General features: G+C 41.7%; 1 protein-coding gene across 1 annotated transcript; it reads left to right on the forward strand.

Moving 5' to 3' along the window:
* Positions 1-6,379: 6,379 nt before the first annotated feature.
* On the forward strand, positions 6,380-12,224 carry TMCO2 (transmembrane and coiled-coil domains 2). Its single transcript, XM_043993824.1, has 2 exons — positions 6,380-6,607; positions 11,907-12,224. The coding sequence occupies exons 1-2, from the start codon at positions 6,380-6,382 to the stop codon at positions 12,222-12,224; spliced, it is 546 nt and encodes a 181-aa protein (XP_043849759.1).
* Positions 12,225-21,989: the final 9,765 nt, after the last annotated feature.

Consider the following 21,989-nt stretch of genomic DNA (forward strand, 5'->3'; position numbering starts at 1 on the left):
ATCTTATATTTTTTGAGTTGAGTTTCAATAAATTACAATTTTTCACCCATTTCTGGTTTAATTGGCAAGAGTTCGTGCCACCCACCTGATGGAATGGACATATGTTCCTTTCCTGTCATGACTAACTGAAGCAGCCAGGTTTAAACTTCTTTAAAGAATTATTGTTTTAATGCAGCCTCCCCAAAAGCAAGTGTCTTCCAGCCATATGTGCAGGGCGGCCAAGTGATGGAGAGATTTGACAGAAGGAAATAGAGTACTGTTGTTTTGTTTTGTTTTTCTGCACATGCTATTAGAGATAATTGAAATAAGATTTCCAGGGTCTTTTTACTTTCTGTTACCCATGGGTTACAACAGAGAAATCATATTTCTAAGGACCTAGTTTTTATTGCTTGCTCCTAGAGAGGTTTTCCTCCACTCTTGCTTCACCATTCCTGCATACAGTGACACCAATTTTCTTTATAGCCTAGCCTCTATACTCCTAGAAAAGCTTTGGTGTTTCCATAAAGCATATTCCTGTTCTTATTCTCACCCTGCAGTTTCTTGGTTCCTCAAATCCCAAGTCAACCTTACCCCAAACTAGCCCAGTGACTACTCCCTAGGATATTGTAAAGGTAACTCTTATTCAATATAGGTTGGTCTACATGGTCTCTGGTGTCCCATCCAACCTACTATTTCTGTTATTCAGACCAATTGCTTACTCATGGTAACTGGCCCTTTATTGTTCTTTAGTTTCTCGAACTTTTCAACACAGTCATTTTGGTAACTATTTAACTGTGGCAGGTTAAAAGTCAGTGACTGATTTTTTTGTTTGGGGTTTTTTTTGTTTGTTTTTGGTGAGGCAATTGGGGTTAAGTGATGTAAGGGGCTAAAATTCTAGCTAGTCTGTCTAAAATATCAAATGAGTGGTAGCCAATAAATTATAAGCTTTAGCAAGAGTTTAGACTTTTAAGCATTTATTAAGGAGGATAAGAATTTGGTGGAGAGAGAAAAAGGCCTAGATTCATCTATCTATCAAAGGGAGAGCGCATTTTAGCTCCACTCTCCACAAGAGTCCTCATGAAAGAGTGTGAGCCACACCTCCTTCATCCCACTAGCCTCCTGTGAAACTGGCAACATCCCATCCGCTTGCACACACATCTCCAAGTCATTTGGCTGGTAGCCTTGATTGACAGTACCCATGAGCAATCATCACTTCCTGATACCAAAGAAAGCCATATGGCTTGCCCTCAGACACCTTCTCCTTGTGGCAGAGCTTTCTTACAGTAGCTCTCCAGCAGGTGGTGTCATTCCAGTCATTCCAGTGACTTGCCCAGGGTCACACAGCTAGTAAGTGTCAAGTGTCTGAGGCTGGATTTGAACTCAGGTCCTCCTGAAATCCAGGGCTGGTTCTCTATCCATTGCGCCACAGTGACTGATTTTTAAATGGGAATAATAATCTGTCACCTTCACAAGATAAGAATCTCATACAAGGATAATTAAGAGTAATTTCATCTTCAGTTCCTTCTCACATTGGAAGACCTATATGGCCAGGAAGGAGACCTAGACTGGTAGGGAGTTTGGAAACCAGTCAGGTTGTCTCACACTGCAACTACTTCATGACATGACCTTTTAAGCAAGTCCATTTCTCTCTCTGAACTTGTCTTCCATGTCTATAAATCAGTGTTGGAGGGCTTTGAGGACTCTTCCTCCTCTGACATTCTCTGAAAACAAGGTGTAGTAAGATTGTCTTATGTTCATTTTGATCAACACTTAGTGTTTACAAAGGCTGGGAGGAGGATGGGGAAGTGAACACTGCTAGGCAGTGAAGCTATAAAGAACAGTTGTAAACCAAGGCAGATGTGAGCTCCATGGTGCTCTTCCCCCCCCCCCCAGGGCAAAGAGGGTTAAGGGACTTGCCCAGGGTCACACAGCTAGTAAGTGTCAAGTGTCTGAGGCTGTATTTGAACTCAGGTCGTCCTGAATCCTGGGCTGGTGCTTTACTTACTGTGCCACCTAGCTGCCCCTCAGCAGATGTTCTCTTAATGGAATTTAGATCTCTCCCCTAAGTGGAAGACTATAGAATGCAAAGTCCAGTTCTCAAGATCTAAATCCCATTCTTCCTAAAAGGGAAGGAAAGCAGAGAAAGACAATGCCTATAAAAATTAAAAGAAAGATTTAATTAAGTGAGGAAGAAAATCTACCATGTGCTATCCAGCCTATTGCCACATAGGACATCAAGACAGGTAAGGAATTTGGAGGAAAGGTGGGGTTTGAAAGGCCTACTTCCAAAAGGAAGATGTGTCTTTGAGGAATTTCAGGGGTGCTGGATGTCTTGATAAGGAAATCTCTTCAAAAAGAAAAAGTTATTACAAAGTTAGGCAATAGCTGAAGATAATGTTCATATCCATAATCGCATATCCTGCCATTAGATAAGTCTTTGATTGGCTTCAGGTTTGCTGATTCCCTGCAGGTTTACTCCGGATCACACAAAGGATTGTTGGTGTGTTAGCCAATGAATCCAGTCCTCATAGTAGTTCTGGTTACCTGGACAATTGGGGGCCTCAAGCTAATCAAGGTTTTTAGGGGTTTTTTGTGAGGCTGTTGGAATTGTGACTTGCCCAGGGTCACACAGCTAGTAAATGTCAAGTGTCTGAGGCCAAATTTGAACTCTGTTCCTCCTGAATCCAGAGCAGGTGTTTTATCCACTGTGCCACCTAGCTGCCCCCAAAATTATCTTTCTGCTTTTTTTTGCGGGGCAATGAGTGTTAAGTGACTTGCCCAGGGTCACACAGCTAGTAAGTATGAAGTGTCTGAGGCCTTATTTGAACTCAGGTCCTCCTCAATCCAGGGTTGATGCTTTATCCACTCACTGTGCCACCTAGTTGCCCCTTTGGGGACAGAGCTTGTAAATGAAAAAATGTGCAAACTAAATACATCCATACTTGCAATAAGGAAAGTGAAGTTATGACCAACTACCGACAAGACTCTCAGAGCCAGGGAAGCTTCTGAATGTAGTTAAGATTCTTAAAGATGGGGAGGGGGGGGCAGGAGAAAAGGTTGAGCATATCAAAGGGGGCAGGGCCGGATTATGTAAATGCATAGAGGTGGGAGATGGAATGTCTTGTACATGCAGCAGCTAATGAAATAAGAATGGAAAGAGTAGGAGCCTGTTTGAGACTTTAAATACCAGGCTAAAGATTTTGTATTCTATCCTAGTGGAGATGAAAGACTAAAGACTGTAGTTAGGGAGTTTTAGAAATGGTAACTTTGCAAGTTGTATAGTGCAGGGCTTCTTAAACTTTTTTCCCACTTATGACCTGTTTTTCCTGCCTGAGAAATTATGTGACCCTGGGTATATAGGTATATAGAATAGGTATACATAACCTTTTACTGTTGTCATATTGTTTGCAACCTCCCACATTCGGTTATTCGACCCCATATGGGGTCACTACCCACAGTTAAGGAAGTTATGGTATAGAGCAGAGTTGTCATTTGCAGCTACACTGGGGTAGAAAATATGTGGGAGAAGGAAATAGGGGAAACAATTAGGAGGCTAACAGCTATTTTTTGTGTGGCTATGAGAGTTAAGTGACTTGCCCAGGATCACACAGCTAGTAAGTGTTAAGTGTCTGAGGCTAGATTTGACTCAGGTCCTGCTGAATCCAGGGCTGGTCCTTTATCTACTGCACTACCTAGCTGCCCCAGGAGGATAACAGTTAAAGCAAAAGGAGATAACATCTAAACTAAGATATGCCTGGAAAGAAAAAGACAGAGTTAAAGAGGTAAGAGAAAACAAGATTTGCCAACTGATTGGATTTGGGCTAGTAAAGCAAAGGAGTTAAATTAATTTCCAGGTTGGTAACCAATGGTTGACTAACAAGGATGATGGTATCCTCTACAGAAATAGAGAAGTTTGAAGGAGGGATGAATTTATTGGAATATAGTTCTAACACATTGAGTTTCAGATGCTTGCCCTACTCACTTCTGCCCCCTTAGAGTTCCCCTTAGTTCACAGCTACAGGAATCCTTTTTCAATCTGCCCAGCTCAGCTGCTAGTATATTCACTCCCAAAACTAGCCTGTATTCATTTTTTAATATATGTATGTATGTGTGTATATGTATACATGTCATCTCCCCTGGTGGAATGTGAGCGTCTGGAAGGCAGGGACTGTGCTTTAACTTTTGTCTTTGTGTTTCAAGTACTTGGTAGAGTATCTGTTACGTAGGTGCTTAATGTGTATTATTTATTACAAGACATCCAAATGGACATGATGTGGGAGTGGAACTTGAACTTAATAATATTGGGCAAAAAGATTTGGTAGTCATCGGCATAGACTTGTTCATCGAATCTCTGAGTTCACTAAGAGTGTAGAGGGACAAGAAGGCACAAGAGAGCCTTGGGATGCACCCATACTTCATGGGGAGGTAGAGGATGATCCAGCAAAGGAAATTGAGGAATGGTCTGATGGAAGTAGAAGAGTAATGTCTTGGAAGCCAAGGTAAAGTTACAGATACAAAGCTATAGAGATCATGTATCAAGAGCTTTTAGTCATTCCTGATGATTTCTATTCTGAATTGTTCATCAGACAAATTGTGACTTGCCCAGGGTCACACAGACAAATCCCGTATCTGAGCTTGATAATTCTCAGTCAGAAATGATCTTTAACTGCTTACACCTGAGTGCCAATAAACTTACGAATCATGGCTTCAATTTCACCTTTGCCCATTTAAAATATAAGATACTCAAATACTGATCCCTGTTTGGGGAGAGCATTAATACTTTGCATCATTGAACAAGATGTGCTGTTGTACCTCATCTAAACTTCAACAGGCTGTTTTACTTCAACAGGCAAGGAGTTGTTAAACTGTCTTATTATTTCTCCTCCGAAGCTTACCAATCCCTGGCTTCAGTTAACCCTGACTCTATTCTCTTGTTCCATTGCCTTTAACTTCAGTTCCATAATATTGTATAGATATTAATATCTGGCATCTAGTTTCGTCCCAAACATCAACTTCTTACCCTTCACCAGCATTAAAGTTGAAGGGGGTCACTTCTAGTTTACCAAATGACCTGTGATTTTTTTTCCCTTTAAAAAAAAAAAGCACTTCTATACTAATTCAATGCTGCCTCTCCCTTTAAAAAAAATTTTTTTTTTTTGAGGCAAAAAGCTAAGAGCCTCTTTTTACTCTTCCTGATGTTAGGTTCTCCCTACTCCAATTCACTGTATGTGCTACAACCCCAAACAATGTCACCATATTACATACATAGCCCAAAGCTAAAAACCCTTTTTCCTACTCATCAACTTTAAATTTTAAGCTTTCAATCTATCCAGGCTGAAAAACCTGTCTCCATGAAATGTATGTATATTTCCTTATTCTTTCATGCATTTAAATTTTTTTTTCTTTCCTTGAGTTTTCTGAATGAGCAGATTATGTTTCAAGCTTCTTCCCAAAGCAATTGACAAAGAACTGAATATACAGATTGAGACATTTCTTAAATGATAGTGCAGTCAATTTTGAGGGCCCAGCTTGTACACATCTCCTTATTCTCTGTCCATCACTATATGCCATGCTATCTTACTGAACCCAACAGACCTAGTTGGGTTTGGGGACCTTTCAGGTTCTTCATCTATAGAATAGTTTAGTCATTTTCCAATCTTCTGATACTTTGTGACCCCATTTGGGGTTTTCTTGACAAAAACAATGGAGTGGTTTGCCATTTCCTTGTCCAGCTCACTTTATAGATCAGGAAACAAACAGGTATAAGTGACTTGGCTGAAGTCATATGTCTGAGGCCAAATTTGAACTCAGGAAAATGAGTTCCCAACTCCAGGCCCAGCACTGTGACACTTAGTTTCCCTTTCTCTAGAATAGAATTAACAATATGCACTACCTTACAGGGTTGTTATAATAAAGATAAATTTAAAATCATAGATTTAGAGTCAGAAGAGACCTTACAAAAATGACTTCGAGATCATTTAACTTGACCCCTTCATTTTGTAAATGAAGAAAAGGGTCCTGGAGAAGTTAAATAACTTGCTTGAAATCCCATAGCTAAATAAGTGACTGAGTCATGTTTTGAACCCAAGTGATTGGACTGGTTTCCCACTATGCTACTTTTCAAACAAAGTGCTGTAGAAATGTTAACTGATATGAGGAACAGAGCAATAGCATGATTTGGAAAAGGGGCAGGGGAAGGATAAATAGTATACTGACTTGGACATCCTCTCAGATGGCCAGTGGGATAATGACATCATAATGACACAGTTCATCATAAGCTGAAAAGCAGCCTGCACTTGGCAGGCACCCTCCAGTGGCTCCTAACACAAACCTGGACTCATAAGGCCTCTAGTTGAAGGTTTTTCCTGCATATTGCACATGTAGTTCCAGGAGTTGCAATATGGGTAAATTGCCATCATCATCGTCTTCTTTCGATCAAACTTCAGGATTCTTCTCTCTCGCCACACTTTGGAACTGGCTGCAGGAGAACGAGTTCACTTTGAATTCAAATTCTTGGCTTTCAGAATACCTAAGTCCAACCTGGCAAACCATCTTTTGGATTATCTTTATCTTTGTCCTGATAATAGGAACAATTGCCTTTTGGAAACGAACTTTTCAGTCAATTCAGGTTATATTCTTTTTTGTTACTGAGAAATGTAAGCAATTGCACAAGAGGTGTAATTACCATTAATTAATAATCTGAAGCATTTAAATTGGGTTGGTATTTTCAGAGATGAATTTGGACCGCTCAAACCAGCAAGAACCTTTAAAAATTGAGATTTCCCAAAATGTTTTATGGCAAGAGAGTCAAAGTGTAGAATGAGTTTGCCTTGACTCCACATCTTATGACCAGGATGGTGAAGAGGACTCTCTGAGAATCAGTAGAAAGAGATGAAGATCGTGTCAGGTTGAAAAGAATTCCTAGGATGGGACACGACAAGGATCTTCAAGTATATTAAGGATTAATGGGAAGGAAGGCTGAAATTGTTCAGCTAGGCTCTCAAAGCGTAGAACTAGAAACTATATGGGCAGAAGTTACAGGAAAAGTTATGTTCTAGGTTGGTTGTGAGGAGGAGCTTCCTCTGCAGAGGTAGTTAGCTCCCCTGCCCTGAAAGGTTTCAAGTGGAGGATGTGAGACCACAGGCAAGGGATGTGAAAGGGGACTCATGCTTCACATGAGTACTCAAAATCCTCTGAAATCCCTTCTGATACTGGGGGTACACTTAGTAGTGTGTATTTGTGCTGCCCCAGCTCAAGCAATTAGACATTGAGTGCCCACTGACTTTCCTCAAAATTTCTCTTTCCTCCCCTCCACACCCCAGTCTAATGTCATTTTCATCCCCAACATGTTGCACATATCTACAAGTTGAGGTAAACTGGTAAGTTGAATCACCCTAGTACAATAGGGTCCTAGCAGGGTCCTTGGGCAAGAGTCCAGGGGGACTTGGAATAGTTGAAGGTAAGCTAGCATTTGAAAGAATCTTTGATATAAAGTTCAGATTTTTTTGAAAAAATGGAAGTTGATTTGAACCCAAATGTTATCACATCCTGGAGCCCTTTAAACCCTTTGGGTCCTGGACAAAATTCAAATTCAACAGACTTGAGAAACCTACTGTGGGTGCCAGTAGAACCCCTATACTGGAGCCTAGGACCTAAACATAGGAATTAGAGTTTCTTCTTCTCTCCCCCGCCCCCCTTTGCCATGGGGAAGTTGAGGACACATAAGTAAGTCTAAAACAGAATAAGGGCTAAGAAAGATTTGGACCAAGGGCTTCTAGAAACAGTTGAAGGGGAAGCGCAGAAATTTGTGACTCCTACATATAGAAGTTTTGCCTGAGTTAGACTAAACAGAAGAGAAGGATGTGGAAATGTGTGACCAGTATGTGAGGTAAACAAAATGAATGGACTTGGTACCATTTGGCAAGAATGTAGAGTGTGCATGAAGGGAGGAGAATAATGAAGATGAGGAAAGGTAGGTTGGGACCATATGGTGGAGAACCTTTAAAGAGTAGGACTTTATCCTTTAGTAAAAGAGAGCCACTTTAGGCTTTTTGGCCAGGAAGTGCCTGTTCATTAGATTATTTTGGAAACAACATGAAGGATAATTTGGAATGGATGAAAAAGCTTGGAAAAAAAATAACAGGGTCAGTATGTGGTGCAGTGGCTAGAGGTCCAAGGTTGGAATCAGAGAGACCTGAGTTCAAATCCCACCTCAGCCCCTTATTAGCTCTATGACCCTGAGCAAGTTACTTAACCTCCATTTGCCTCAGTTTCCTTCTCTGTAAAATGGGGCTAATAGCACCTCCCTCCCAGGATGGTTTTGTGGATCAAGTGAGATAACTGAGAAGCTCAGCACCATGCCTAGAATATAGTAAGTGCATGTAAATGTTAGCTATTGTTGTTTTGGAGACAATAGACAACAGTGTAGAGGTGGTAAGTAGTAGCTATGGGAGCAGAAGAAAAGAAAGGATGTGAAATATGAGAATCCACAAGGACTTGGTAACAGGTTGGACTTAGGGAGGTGGAAGGAGAATCAAAGCCCATTCCAAGGTTTTGATCCTGAATGACTAGAAAGATGGTGTACCATCATCACAAGTAGGGAAGTTGGGGTTGGAAAAAATAAGTGGTTGAAGCAAGATCTAAGTAAGCCAGAAGCCCTGGTACAATGAAAAACCTCCCTCTTCCATGGGGTGAACTCTTAGCCCTTACCCCTCTCAGCTGCTCATCTCTGCCACTGATGCCAGGACAGCCTTGGCACTGGAAGACCTTGTTTAAGTGCTGGCTCTGAAGCTTAATGTGTATATATGACCTTGGGAGAGACTGCTCTTTGAGCTTCAGTTTTCATTTGTCAAATAGGAAGAATTATTTATCATTATAGAACTATAAATATTTCCTTTTGGAATATTTTAGTCTTAGGCCTGGCCTCCTAGAGGAATAGTTGTGCCACGTATAGAAACAACCCCAAGCAGGAAAAGGGCATTTGTGCTCACAGCCCACTCATTGACCCTATCTCCCCTCCCCGCCAGGATTCCTTCCTTGTAGTACCTCAAATTTAGTATATCCAAAATAGAAATCCTTATTCCCGCCTTTCCAAATGGTCCTAGTTCTGTCAAATGAAAGGCATTCTGTAGTACCACAAGGCTGGGCTCAGCTGCCCGTGTCTTTTTTAGAACTCTTGACACATAGTCCCCTGATCACAGCTTCTTCAGGTCTCAGTTTGCATATCTGTAAAACAAAGGGATGGGCTAAAGCAATGATGTCAAACTCAAAGAGAAATGGATGTGGGACATGAAAACCACAAATTAATATTATCTTTATTGTATTATATTTTTACTTATTTTGTTAAACATTTCCCAGTTACATTTTATTTTATTTTTCAAGGACAGTCGCACCTTAAGTGTCCCCAATTTAAGGAGCATATTTCCTGCCATACTTGACTAGTAGATAATACCAATGCGGTGTCTGTGGGCCAGTAACAACTCATCTGGGCTTCGATATTCTCATCTTTAAAATAAAAGTGATAGGCTAGTCAGTGGTGTCAGACTCCAGACCTGGGCCTCTTAAGGCCCAAAAATTCCTGAGTGAAGGTTGAACCAGATTAAAATGTAATTGGGAAATGTTTAACAAAATACAAGTACAATTCGTTGTTTAGTCATTTCAGCCATTTCTGACTCTTCATGACCTCATTTGAGTATTTTCCTTTGCAAAGACACTGGAGTGGTTTGCCATTTCCTCCTCATTTTACAGATGAGGAAACTGAGGCAAACAGATTTAAGTGACTTGACCAGGTTCACGCAGCTAGTAAGTGTCTAAGGCCAGATTTGAACTCAGGAAAGGGAGTCTTTCGGATTCCAGACCTGGCCAATCTATCCACTCTACCACCAAAAAAAAAAAAATGCAGTGTCTTCTAGAGTATTTTAATTTGTGATTGTCTAAGTCAACATGCAGTTCTGCAGGGATCTGTTTCTATTTCAGTTTGACACCATGGGCCTAAATGACCCCTTAAGATCTTTTCTATTTCCAAACCTATGCCCCTATGACTAAGTTAGAGAAAAGAAAAAACAACTGATCCCATGTATTGGTTTAAAAGGCTGTCTTCCAAAAGGCAGCTCCTGGCCAGAATCCACATTCTGCTCAGCCTTCTGTACCTCAGGGTTGCTTCAAACCCTTCTTTATACAAATCACTATTGTGGGATGAGCTCTTTGGTCCCCAGTGAAAAATGGGTTGACATTTCATAATCTGTCTGTCCCAGGCACAGAGGTGGCTCACATTTCTCTTAGTCCAACCCAAACACTACTGCAGTCCCTATGGGAATCAGGGAGGATGTTCTATGGAAGAGCTTGTGTGAGGAGAGCCTTTAAGGAAGCTAGGGATTCTAAGAGGCAGCTGTGGTGGTGTAGCCACCCACAGAGGTCTTGACTGAGTCAGGAAGGATGGAAAGAATCTGCACTTATTAAATGCCTACTATGTGCTAAGCGCTTTACAAGCATTATGTCATTTGATCCTCACAGCAACCCTGAGCAAGTAGGTGCTATAATTATAGTCACTTTACAGTTAAGGCAACTGAGGCATAGAGCAGTTAAGTGACCAGCCCAGGTTCACATGGTCAACAAGTGTCCTATATGGGATTTGAACTTTTGTCTTCCTGACTCCAAGAATGGTGTTCTGCCCACTACTGCACTCCAGTTGACTGAAATCAGGAAGCCCTCTCCCTACATTTGATCAAGAACCAGGCTTTAGTTCCTTCTGTCTCTGACAGTCTATATTCTAAGGTCTCTGTTGGCCCTGCATTGTGGCATACTACATAGAGAGTTGGATTGGGGTTCCAATCCTCCCTTAGGTACTTAACTGTCTGTGTGACCCAGGCTAAGTGTGTGACCTCTCTGAATCTGTTTCAGAGGAAGAATAATAGTATCTGGCAACAGGTGGTTGTGAGAACCAAATAAATATTTGCAAAGCATTTTGAGAACCTTGAAAGCCTATACAAATGTCAGTTATTATTACTGTGAATAAGGGGAAGTGGTAAGGGGGGAGTGCATTTCAGGTATGATGGATGCAGCTAGCACCACTCAGGAATGGGGGGACAGCTAGGTGGCACAGTGGATAAAGCCACTGGCCATAGATTCAGGAGGACCTGAGTTCAAATCCAGCCTCAGACACTTGACACTTACTAGCTGTGTGACCCTGGGCAGGTCACTTAACCCCAATTGCCCTGCCCTCCCCCCCAAAAAAATCCCCTTTCCCACAACTCAGGGGTAGGAGTTTAAGGAGTAGAAATTAGTCCAGTTCGACTAGAATACAAACTGCACTGGAGGGAGTGATGTTCAGAGAAGGTGGGCTGCCCCAATGGTGAGAGGTTTTAGTGCCTACAAAGGCGGTTGTGTTTTTTCCTATACCCAATAGGGAGCTACTGAAGATGTCTTTACCCAGCACTTTCTTCATGATATGCCTGTGAAGTAGGTGGCATAAGATATTACAATCTGTATTTTATGGATGGGGAAACAGGCTTGAAGAGATGAAGTCCTCGGATCTCTAAGTTCATTGTTATTCCTACCATATGCTGAATAGGGTAGGGAAGTACTCCAATGTATTTTTAAAGTAAACATAATGTCTTGGATTGAAATAAATGAAAAGATGTATTCGAGTACTCAGAAAAAGCCCCGCAGCCAGAGCCCCCCTTCCCTGGTAATTCTGAGTAAGAGACGTTTTTGCCCAATTGCTAACTATTATTTACATAACACCAGGATTTACAAAACATTTCCCTATAACAAATAGTTACCACTAGGACCTTTATCCCCATTCTTTTAAGATGAGAAGGTTAAGGCCAAGAAAAGCTAGGTCAAGGGCATACCCCATTAGAATTGGGTTATTAATAATATGTTTTCATGTACATAAATGTAACCAACTTATGGGTTTTTTCCTTTAGAAAATCATCCTTTTTATTAATTTACTCCTTGTGCTTTACAAGAAAGGCACAGATCTTTTTCAAGATATATTGTCCAACGATGGCAGAACAAACTCTTACCCCACTAGTCAAGATAACAATAATATGTTGGTCACCTTGAGCCTGCAGGAGAAAATCCTCAAAAAGCTTCAGATGGTAGAGGGTAAAGTGAAGGACCTGGAAGATTTGATCATGACCTACAAAAGCGGCAGGAGGAATTGCACAGGGCCCTATTGTAGCTGCTCAGATTGTCAGAGCCCCCTGCCCACTTCTGGGTTTACCTCTACTTCGGAAGGATGAGACCAGGATGTGGAGTCTGCCTCCATCCATCATCTTGAGGGGCATGTGGAGTACAAATAAAATACTTCATATCCCTAAATCTGGCTTCATAGGCCACCTGTTCATCCACTAGATTGTCTCTCTTTCCTAGGAGCAGGAGAGAGGATTCCATGGATGGGGGAGGGGGGACTGAAAGGGGCACATGCATGCATGGGGCAGCAATGGCACCCATAGATGTTAAGGGGCTCCCTGGTTATGGTGTTCAAAGCAGTGATCCACCACCTACAGAGGCCCAACTAATTGTCCCAACCCTGGAAGTAGAAGAGAATGAGGCATTCTGGATGAAAGAAGAGAGAGATGTGGGAAAGGAGATGGAATGTGGGGCTAGTTTCCTACTTAGGGTTTAGGATTTGGTCCAGAACTGTGATATCACTGATGTAGCAAATTTGTGGTTGAGGAAATTTCCTCCACTAGGGAAGAGCAACATTTCCTCAGCAAATTCTGTCTTAAGAAAGGAATCGGGGCAGCTAGGTGGCACAGTGGATAGAGCACCGGCCCTGGATTCAGGAGGACCTGAGTTCAAATCCCACCTCACACACTTGACACTTACTAGCTGTGTGACCCTGGACAAGCATTGCCCCACAAAACAAAACAAAAGAAAGGAATTGAACTGAATCTTTAGTATCTTTGGGATGGTCTTTAGTCATCGAATGGGTATGGCCTCAAACAAACTGAAAGCGGGGGAAGACCCTAATTTAGAAAGGCCAAGGTCACCCACTGCACCCCAGTCAGTCTTGACCTTTGTCTTGTCACTGGACTCTAAGGATTCCAGAGAGACCAAGGCTGAAAGATCTCTTGTAGCTCTGCCTCACTTAAATCTAATTTAAGAGCAAGTCAGCACATCACTGTGGTGTCATTGGTCCTCTTCTAAAACAAAGGATGGACAACTTAAGGACGTTGTCTAGGCATCTGGACAGCACAGCCCAGTGGAGATAGGGCTGGTTAAGAAGACCTAAGCTTCGGCAGCTAGGTGGTGCAATGGATAAAGCACCGGCCCTGGATTCAGGAGGACCTGACTTCAAATTCAGCCTCAGACACTTGACACTTACTAGTTGTGTGACCCTGGGCAAGTCACTTAACCCTCATTGCCCCACCAAAAAAAAAAAAAAAAGACCTAAGCTGTGTTACTCCATGTAATTCACCTAACTTCAGTTTCCTCATCTGTGAAATGGGAATAATAGTAGTATCTACTTCACAGGGTTGTTGTGTGGACACATGGAAAGGACTTTGCAAGCCTTAAGAAGGCTTTATAAAGCCTAGCTATTTGTAGTAGTAATAGTAGTAGTAGAAGAAGTGGTAGTGGTGGTGGTGGCAGCAGCAGCAGCACATTCAGGGTAAGTGACTTGCTAGGGTCATATAGCCAGTATGTGTCAGGGAAGGCCTTGAACCCATCTTCCTGACTCCAAGGCCTGCTCTCTCTGCAGCCCACAGCTCTGGGAGTTCTGGGCTATATTATTCTATGCTAGTCTGACGGCCACACTAAAATGAGTCTACAGTCATCAATATGGTGAGTCTCCTAGGCAGATGTTTAGGGTGTGGGAGTGTGCAGTAGGAGTGCTACCTCTTTTGGGCCTCCACTGTTGATATTGCCATTCTCACTAAACTACTGTCATCACCCAGGAGAAGCAGCCAATACTACCAGATGGCTACTGTGGCTGGCTCACCATGGAAGCCTGCTCTTCCTCCCTACCCACCTCCCTTGGATCTCTATTACTCTTTCTCTTCAGGAGTCCCACCCAATGCCCCAGATGATAGTGGACAGGGGTTCCAGAAGCATGTTGTTGTTTGTCCTTCATTCTTGGACCATGACATCAGGAGATGATGTCATGACTTGCAGTGAATTGGATTTCAGTGAGGCATGGCTATGAAAAATCACCAGCCTCACTCTCTCCTCCAGAGCCATCTGGGTCCAGAGAAAAGATATACATCAGGATGAAGATGAGGCAATCTGGGTTAAATGACTTGCCCAGGGTCACACAGCTAGTGTCAAGTATCTGAGACCAGATTTGAACTCATGTCCTCCTGCTTTATCCACTGGACCACCTAGCTGCCCCTCTGGAAGCATGTAGGCTAGACTGGTCCTTTAAGGGAGCAGAAAGACCACTTAGTGTTCTTGCCACCATGAGGCATCTGAGGCCCAGTGGAGAGCCATTTGGGGGCAGCACTTTAGAGTGATCCCACTGGGTCCTGGGGGATGCTTACCTGACCTACTATAGTCAGTTGCCAAGGGAACTATTGAAATGGGGAGGGAATGTTTGATTTGGTGTCCTTTTTAAACTTAGAAACTATTCTTTTACTCTCTTTTCAATAAAATTGTTTTTATGGGATTTTTTTGATCCATGAGTGCCTTATTGTATTTTAACCCCTGAGACTGAATTTCTGGGCTGGCCCAGATTGGGACTGGCCCAGAATAGAATGGGTAGATACAATTCATTCCAAGAATGTGACAATGGCGTGGTCTTTTGTACATTTGGTGAGTCTCCCCAATAACTTTAGCTTTGAGGGCTAAAGTTGCATTAGCAACCTTCACTAGCTTCTGTCTTCCTTAAATCCCCAAGAAGACCATGTCATGTTATAATTACTTAACCCACAGAATATAATGCATAATTTGCTCCCTGTATGGTTCTCTATTCAAGTAACCACCTTGATAGTGATCCTGTCAAGACCAATGTGGAAAAGGATCCCCAACCTTACCCTGCCTCTGCCACCTTCCTGGGACAGATCCAGAAGGGGGCCCAATGATTCAAAGGTTGCATGACCAAATAAAAATAACAAGCTTGCTCGGAATTATTGGAAAATAGCCTTCCCCTAGCCTGGATCTGGAATTTCCTCCCTCAGTCCAGTGACCGTCTTTATTTTTTACAGGCAATAAGATTCCTATAACCATGGTTTATTAAACATAGAAAAGCTGCAAAGAAAATCATTAAGCATTCCCTTCACCCAACTGTGCCCCCACAATCCCTCATTCCCTCTAAAGCAGCTAAAGGGACAATTCAGAAACACTCATCCATGCCCTCCCCACTCCCCAGCAGTCCTTGGTAAGTATGAGAAGGGCACGGTGTATGTGATTTGTCTGAGATCAGCTCAGCAAACATCATTCTTCCAGGCTCAGTAACCTAGAAGAAGTTATGGCACTGGGCTGTCTCTCATCCTTTCCCAATCACATCCGCCTCTTGTACCATTAGTCTCAAGATTATTCTAGTACTTTCCTGCAGGACCAGCCTTGGAATTCTTTCCATAAGCAGGAAGCTGCTCAGGCTTTATGGTCACAGAAGTCGCCAACAATCATGGCCGTCCAGGATGTCTGTTTCTCTTTCTCGAATCTCTTCTCCCTTCTCTCTCCTACTGCGGTCTGGTGTGTCCTGAACACTTCAGATACACAGCAAGACTCATCACATTGCTGAAGTTCTTGAAAAGCAACTGGGCCTTCCTAATATCTTTTGCTTCTGACAGAGGTCTTTGGGGCTGAAGCTGGCTTCTTTTAGCAGTCCTTTCAGCTGAGAGGGATATACTGGTTGTGAATAATTACATCTTCTCCATCTCCCATGTCTCCAATTTGTGTCAGTAGGTAGGTATAGCTGTGGAGCAAACATCAGCAAGTCTTGTGTAAAGCCAATGGCATCATCCCTGGTAGAGCTGGACATTTATACCAGAAATATCATACCTTAGCTCCATTAAGCTTTCTGTTGAGACCTCAGTTATCCAAAGCATTTTTGCCTATGTGCAATTAAAACAATGCTTGGTTTGGGGGTTTTGTTGTTGTTTTTTGTTTTTTAAAACAATGCTTGTTGACTGACTGACCAACTAATTGATTAACTCTGATTTGGGTCTCCTTAAGCAATAGCAAGGTACAGTTCTGCTGAAGCCAATGTTTCCTTCAATAATTGATCCTTAGAGTCTCTATCATAGTTATAAGGGATCCTGGCAGCAAATCCATAGAAGGTTCCCTTTTTCCCATAACACATCAGCAATTGTGGAAGCTTTCTGGTTCTTGATTAAATATGCCTGTACATAGTTGGTCAGTAAATGCTAAGATATGGCTTCTGTCCTTATGGTCTGTTAGACTGTAAGCTGCTTGAGGGCAGGGGCTATTTTTTTCTTTTTTCTTTTCTTTTTTTTTTTTTTTTGGTAAGGCAATTGGGGTTAAGTGACTTGCCAGGGTCACACAGCTAGTAAGTGTTAAGTGTCTGAGGCCGGATTTGAACTCAGGTACTCCTGAATCCAGGGCTGGTGCTCTATCCACTGTACCACCTAGCTGCCCCAGGGGCTGTTTTTTACTTTTCTTTGTATCCCCAGTGCTTAGCACAAGGCCTGGCAATAGTAGGCACTTAATAAATGCTTATTGACTATCTCCTTCCAGAGTGGCCAAGTTTCTACCCTCCATTTCTTGCTTCCCTTCCTGGCAGGAATTAAAGTCTTCCTTGGAGAAGGGTGAAGGGATTTCCAGCCTACTCTTTCAGGTAAAGATGTCTATTCTACCTTTCTTTGAGCCACATAACTAAAGCCCAAAGCTATATGTGGGGGGATAGCCCCCAGCACATGTGAGCTCCTCAGCACATCGAGGCACAGGGCATTAATCTCCACCAATAAGGAGAGAATCGTATACCAATGGGCTTTGGGACTGGGGTTACACAAAGCTAGGATGTGAATGGGATGGGAAATACACCCACCGACCCCATAATCGAGACTCGAGGAGAAAGGAGGTCAAAGCACTGATTTTATTTTTTTCAAAAGAAAGGTGCACCACACTCACTGGGGCAACCAGGATGTGTGACACACAGAGATAAAGAATCAAGCAGTTTTTCTACCCTTTACAGACATCTATTTTAAGCAGGATGCAGTAATTAGGTTGAAACTATATGTTCAGCAATAAATCTTTCTCCTAGGTCAGAGTGCTCTGACATTAGGGGTCCAGCCATAGGTTGTTTTGCAACTTATCCTAAATTTCCTGTTTCAGCAAACATTCTGTCATGTCTGCATAATGTCTTTGTGCAGACCCTATGAGGCAACTTTCAAGCGGATATGCCTATATTTAGCAGGGGGATAGTGGCTTCCTATTCTTTTCTAGCTCTATAGAGAGAGACAGACAGAGAGAGGGGCTTGTAAGACCTTGAGATCAGATCACTAGGCTGAGAGGGGCATTTCCCTCTCAGACGGATAGCTGATGCAGTGAGTAACCAAGTCAAGATCCAGCGGAAGCATCAAACTATGGGACTCCCAAGTATCACTGGAACCAAATGAAAATGTAATTAACAAAATAAATAAAAATACAATGCAACGTAGATCATGTTAATTTGTGGTTATCAATATAAGGCAAGCAAGGATAGCTTCTATTTGAATTTGACACCCCTGGGCTAGAGTGTTAGGCTGAAACTAATTAGATGAAATTCTATAGGGATGAATGTCAAATCTTGCATTTGGGCACAGAAATCAGTTTTGCAAGTGTAAGATAGGGGAGGCTTAGATAGATAGCAGTTGTTGTGAAAAAGATGTGTGGGTTTTCATGGACTCCAAGCTCAATGGAAGTCAGCAGTGTCATGTGGTAGCCAAAAAAAGCTAATACCATTTGGGGCTTCATTAGGAGGGGAACAACTTCTGCAATTAGAAGGTCTTCAAGCAGAGTCTTGCATGGTCACTTGTCAGGTCCCTTCTACCCCTCAAATTTTGTGATTCTGGATGCTTTTGTCTTCTCTGGGTCAGTGCTCACTCCTTGCTGAGATCCTACGAGAGCCATATACTTGATTTTTTTTTTTTTTTTGCGGGGCAATGGGGGTTAAGTGACTTGCCCAAGGTCACACAGCTAGTAAGTGTCAAGTGTCTGAAGCCGGATTTGAACTCAGGTACTCCTGAATCCAGGGCCAGTGCTTTATCCACTGCACCACCTAGCCACCCCTGAGCCATATATTTGATCAGAAGCTTGGTGAAACTAGCACTTGTCAAATGACAACTTCAGACCAGCTTCCTTAAGCCAATCCAACTCTTTCTTCAGCCTTTCCTTCTGTTCTTTTATCTTTCCAATGAAAATGAAGTCATCTAGGTACACCAATATCTCCATAAAGTTCTTGTCCCTAATTGCTTTCTCCAACTGTTGGAAAATAGCAGGTGCTTCCAAGATGCGTTGGGACATACACATAAAAATCCAGTTGAGCAGACAGATGGAAGCTCTCTTCTTTCCCCTGCCAGAGAAATCTGATAGTATCCACTGGGTAATCCAACACTGGGGACCCCTGGTTGCCTAGCAAATAATACAAGGCATCTTGAGTTCTTGGCATGGTTCACCTTAGTTCTATTATTCTAAATACAACAGTCTATACCCATTCATGTTTTCCCATGCTTCCCTACCATCACTATAGTCCAATGTGTGTCAGCTGCTGGACTGTGATGAGACTGTTGACCAACTTTTCATTTAGATGGTTTTCAAGGTCTGTCATCACAGATAGAGAAATTGTTCTAGATTACTCTCAGAAAGGGCAGGAGTAAGGTGGGTTCTGAGCCCAAAAGTTCTTTGGGAACAGTGAGAACACAGCTATCCTCTTGCTTATGTTCTCCCTCAACTAATCCTTCCATTCTTCAACCACTGATGAATCGTCAAAATAAAGCTTTTCAGAATCCTCTTCCAAGTAGAAAGAACCAGTACTCCTGAGGTGACTTGCTTCCTATAATCTTCTGCAAGGCTGAATGTATGGTCAGAGTATTTAAGGATCAAATCCTAGCTTTTACTTACAGTATCCTGCTAATAGCTTAATGAAGATGGAATTGGTTCCAATCAATACTGATGCCCCAGAGATAATTGTTGATCCAGGATGCCCTAAAGCCACAGTGTCTACCTTTCTATTGACAACTTCCAACAACTTTCAGGCTTACCCTGTTTCTATCCCAAGAATAGCCCTTGTCACTTATTATACTGAATCCTAACTCTTTCCTGTACTAGAAAGGTCCTTTCTCAAATTTCTCACATGGAAATCAGACCTTCCTAAAAAAAAAACAGCCCTGAACGCTGAGATCTAACCTCTCATCCTCATTAAGGTGGGAATGAGTGAATAAATGCCATGTTCAAATATATTAAGAATAAGCAATATTAATAAAATTGCAAGATCAAATGAAGGAGTTAGATGAAAGAAAAACAAGTGGTAAAATTAAACTAGGATTAAAATATGAATAAAAACAAGTTTTTAAAAATTATCATTAGTCATCCTATAATTGTCTCAAGTGTTAGGGAACTTAGCTGGGATTTTTAATATATTTGTTACTTAGAAATTAAAGGCTGCTGTACCAGTTTTGGGGCATTAAGCATTTATTAAAGTATATTAAATATTAGTAAAGAGATAAAGCACATGGCTCAGAAAGTTAAGAAGCCCTACATACCTAGGATAGAGGGGAAAGAGAGAGCAGTGTGGGAGAGGGAAGAATGCCAAGAGAGCAAGAGACTCCTCTCCAGTGTCTTTTAACCCGTCTCAGGTGGCAGTGGGTCACTCCACCTTGATCCAAGCTAATTGGCTGGTAACATTCCAGTCCATTGATTGACATGACTTGAAGGTGGCCTTAAGTTAGTTAACTTCCTTTAGTTAGTTAGGAAGGTCAATCTACATTTCCTTTGAAATCCTTCTGACTCTGGGCTGACTCTGCAAAACCAGCCAGAGTTCCTCTGTGTGTGTGTGTGTGTGTGGGGGGGGTGTCTCTGAGTCCCCAAAACACCCTATTATTAATAATTTTCTCACAACACACACAATACATATTCATACACATACACATATACACACACCCAATTTATATATATATATATATATATATATACCAAATGCACATGTGTTAGAAATATAGGTGCAGAAGTCCACTGAATTATTCAAACTATTGAAAAACAACATAGACCTAAGTGATAAACCTGCAGGAGAGATCATGATGCAGAAATCTCAGGATTGATTTTCCAGAGAACTTGAAACATAAAAGTATCTGGTGTGGTGATTAAAAAGGTTCAAGAGACATAGTTTCTGGGTAATTGAATCATTGTATTGATAAGACCTGTATGTTATTAATAAAAGGATGGTCATTTGGCCATCTCTATTAGATCAAAAATAATCATGGTGGTAGGCCCAGAGCTTATATATTCTTTTGGCAATCAACTCTGATTGGTTAACACAATAGGAGGTGAGCTGTATTAGAAGAAGGGGCTGACATCATGTTCCCTAGGATGGAAAAACTATCTCTATACTTAGACCATCCACAGTTTTGGGCTATCTAAACAGTGCAACATTTATTTTATTTTTTCCAGTTACATATAAGGGTAGTTTTCAACATTCATTTTCATAAGATTTAGAGTTCCAAATATTTCTCCCTCCCTCCTTTTCCTCCCCCCTCCACAAGACATCAACCAATTTGATATAGGTTATAGATGTACAATCCACAAGTGCTCTTTTTATCAGATCTTTCTATGGGGGTGGATAGTAGGCTTCATCATTAGTCCCTTGGAATTGTCTTAGATCACTGTATTGCTGAGAGTAGTTAAGTCATTCACAGTTGCTCATCGAACAATACTGCTGTCACTATGCACAATGTCTTCCCAGTTCTGCTCACTTCACTACACATCAGTTCTTATGAGTCTTTCCAAGTTTTTCTGGGATCATCCTGTTTGCCATTTCCTATAGCACAATACCATTTCACTATAATCATATACCCCAGCTTCTTCAGTCATTCCTCAATTGATGGACATTCCCTTGATTCCCAATTCTTAGCTATCACAAAGAGGGGCTATAAATTTTTTTTGTAGAATTTTTCCCCTTTTCTCTTTTTCATGATAACTATTAACTTTCCCTCCATCCTATTTCCTTCCCCATGATATTTACTCTATTATCTATCTTCTTTCACCCTATCCCTCTTCAAAAGGGATTTGGTTCTGTTTGTCCCCTCCCCCAATCTGCCCTCCTCTTTTGCCTTTCTCTCTTTATCCCCTTCCCCTCCTATTTTCCTGCTGGGTTAGATAGATTACTCCACCCAATTGAGTGTGTACATTATTCCCTCCTTGAGCCAATTCTGATGAGTTTGAGGTCTTTGAGATAATTCTGATGAGTGTTAGGCTCATTTGCTGTCGGGTTATCTAAACAAAAGGATCTGTCTCTACCCATGGTTGATTGAATGGAACTCACCTAAGATTGAGATTCCTTGGAGGGGTGAGCTAGATAGAAGAAAAGTTTAGCTCCATCTTGAGAGTCTTGAAAATAGAAAAGAAAGGGGAAACCCAATCTCCCCAAATCATTAGTTATTCATAATAATGTCTCTCAGTGGATGTGATATTTTAGGAAATCAGGAGAGAAAACTTGCCAGAAAAGCAACAAGCAGAAATACTAATAGAAAATTTTCTACTTGGCTCCTTAAGAGAAAGAATCTAAGATTTACTATACCTACTAGACACATGATGGTTAAGCCTGAAATGGACAAAGGTAAGGAAAAAATATTAAAAGCTCCTAGAAGAAATGAAGAGGTTGTTTACTGAGGAAATACAATGAGGGTTACATGAACGTAAAAGATAATTGAAGAAACTGAAGTATAAAGTTCACAGTATTAGGGATCATAGCACATACAACTGGAATTACCTTTCCAGAAAAACTCAGAATGTTTTATAAAAATGCAAGCTGAAGGGACGGCTAGGTGCCACAGTGGATAAAGCACCGGCCTAGGATTCAGGAGTTCCTGAGTTCAAATCCGGCCTCAGACACTTGACACTTACTGGCT

Source organism: Dromiciops gliroides, chromosome 3 (assembly GCF_019393635.1).
Source record: "Dromiciops gliroides isolate mDroGli1 chromosome 3, mDroGli1.pri, whole genome shotgun sequence".
In the NCBI taxonomy this organism is placed as follows: Eukaryota; Metazoa; Chordata; class Mammalia; order Microbiotheria; family Microbiotheriidae; genus Dromiciops; species Dromiciops gliroides.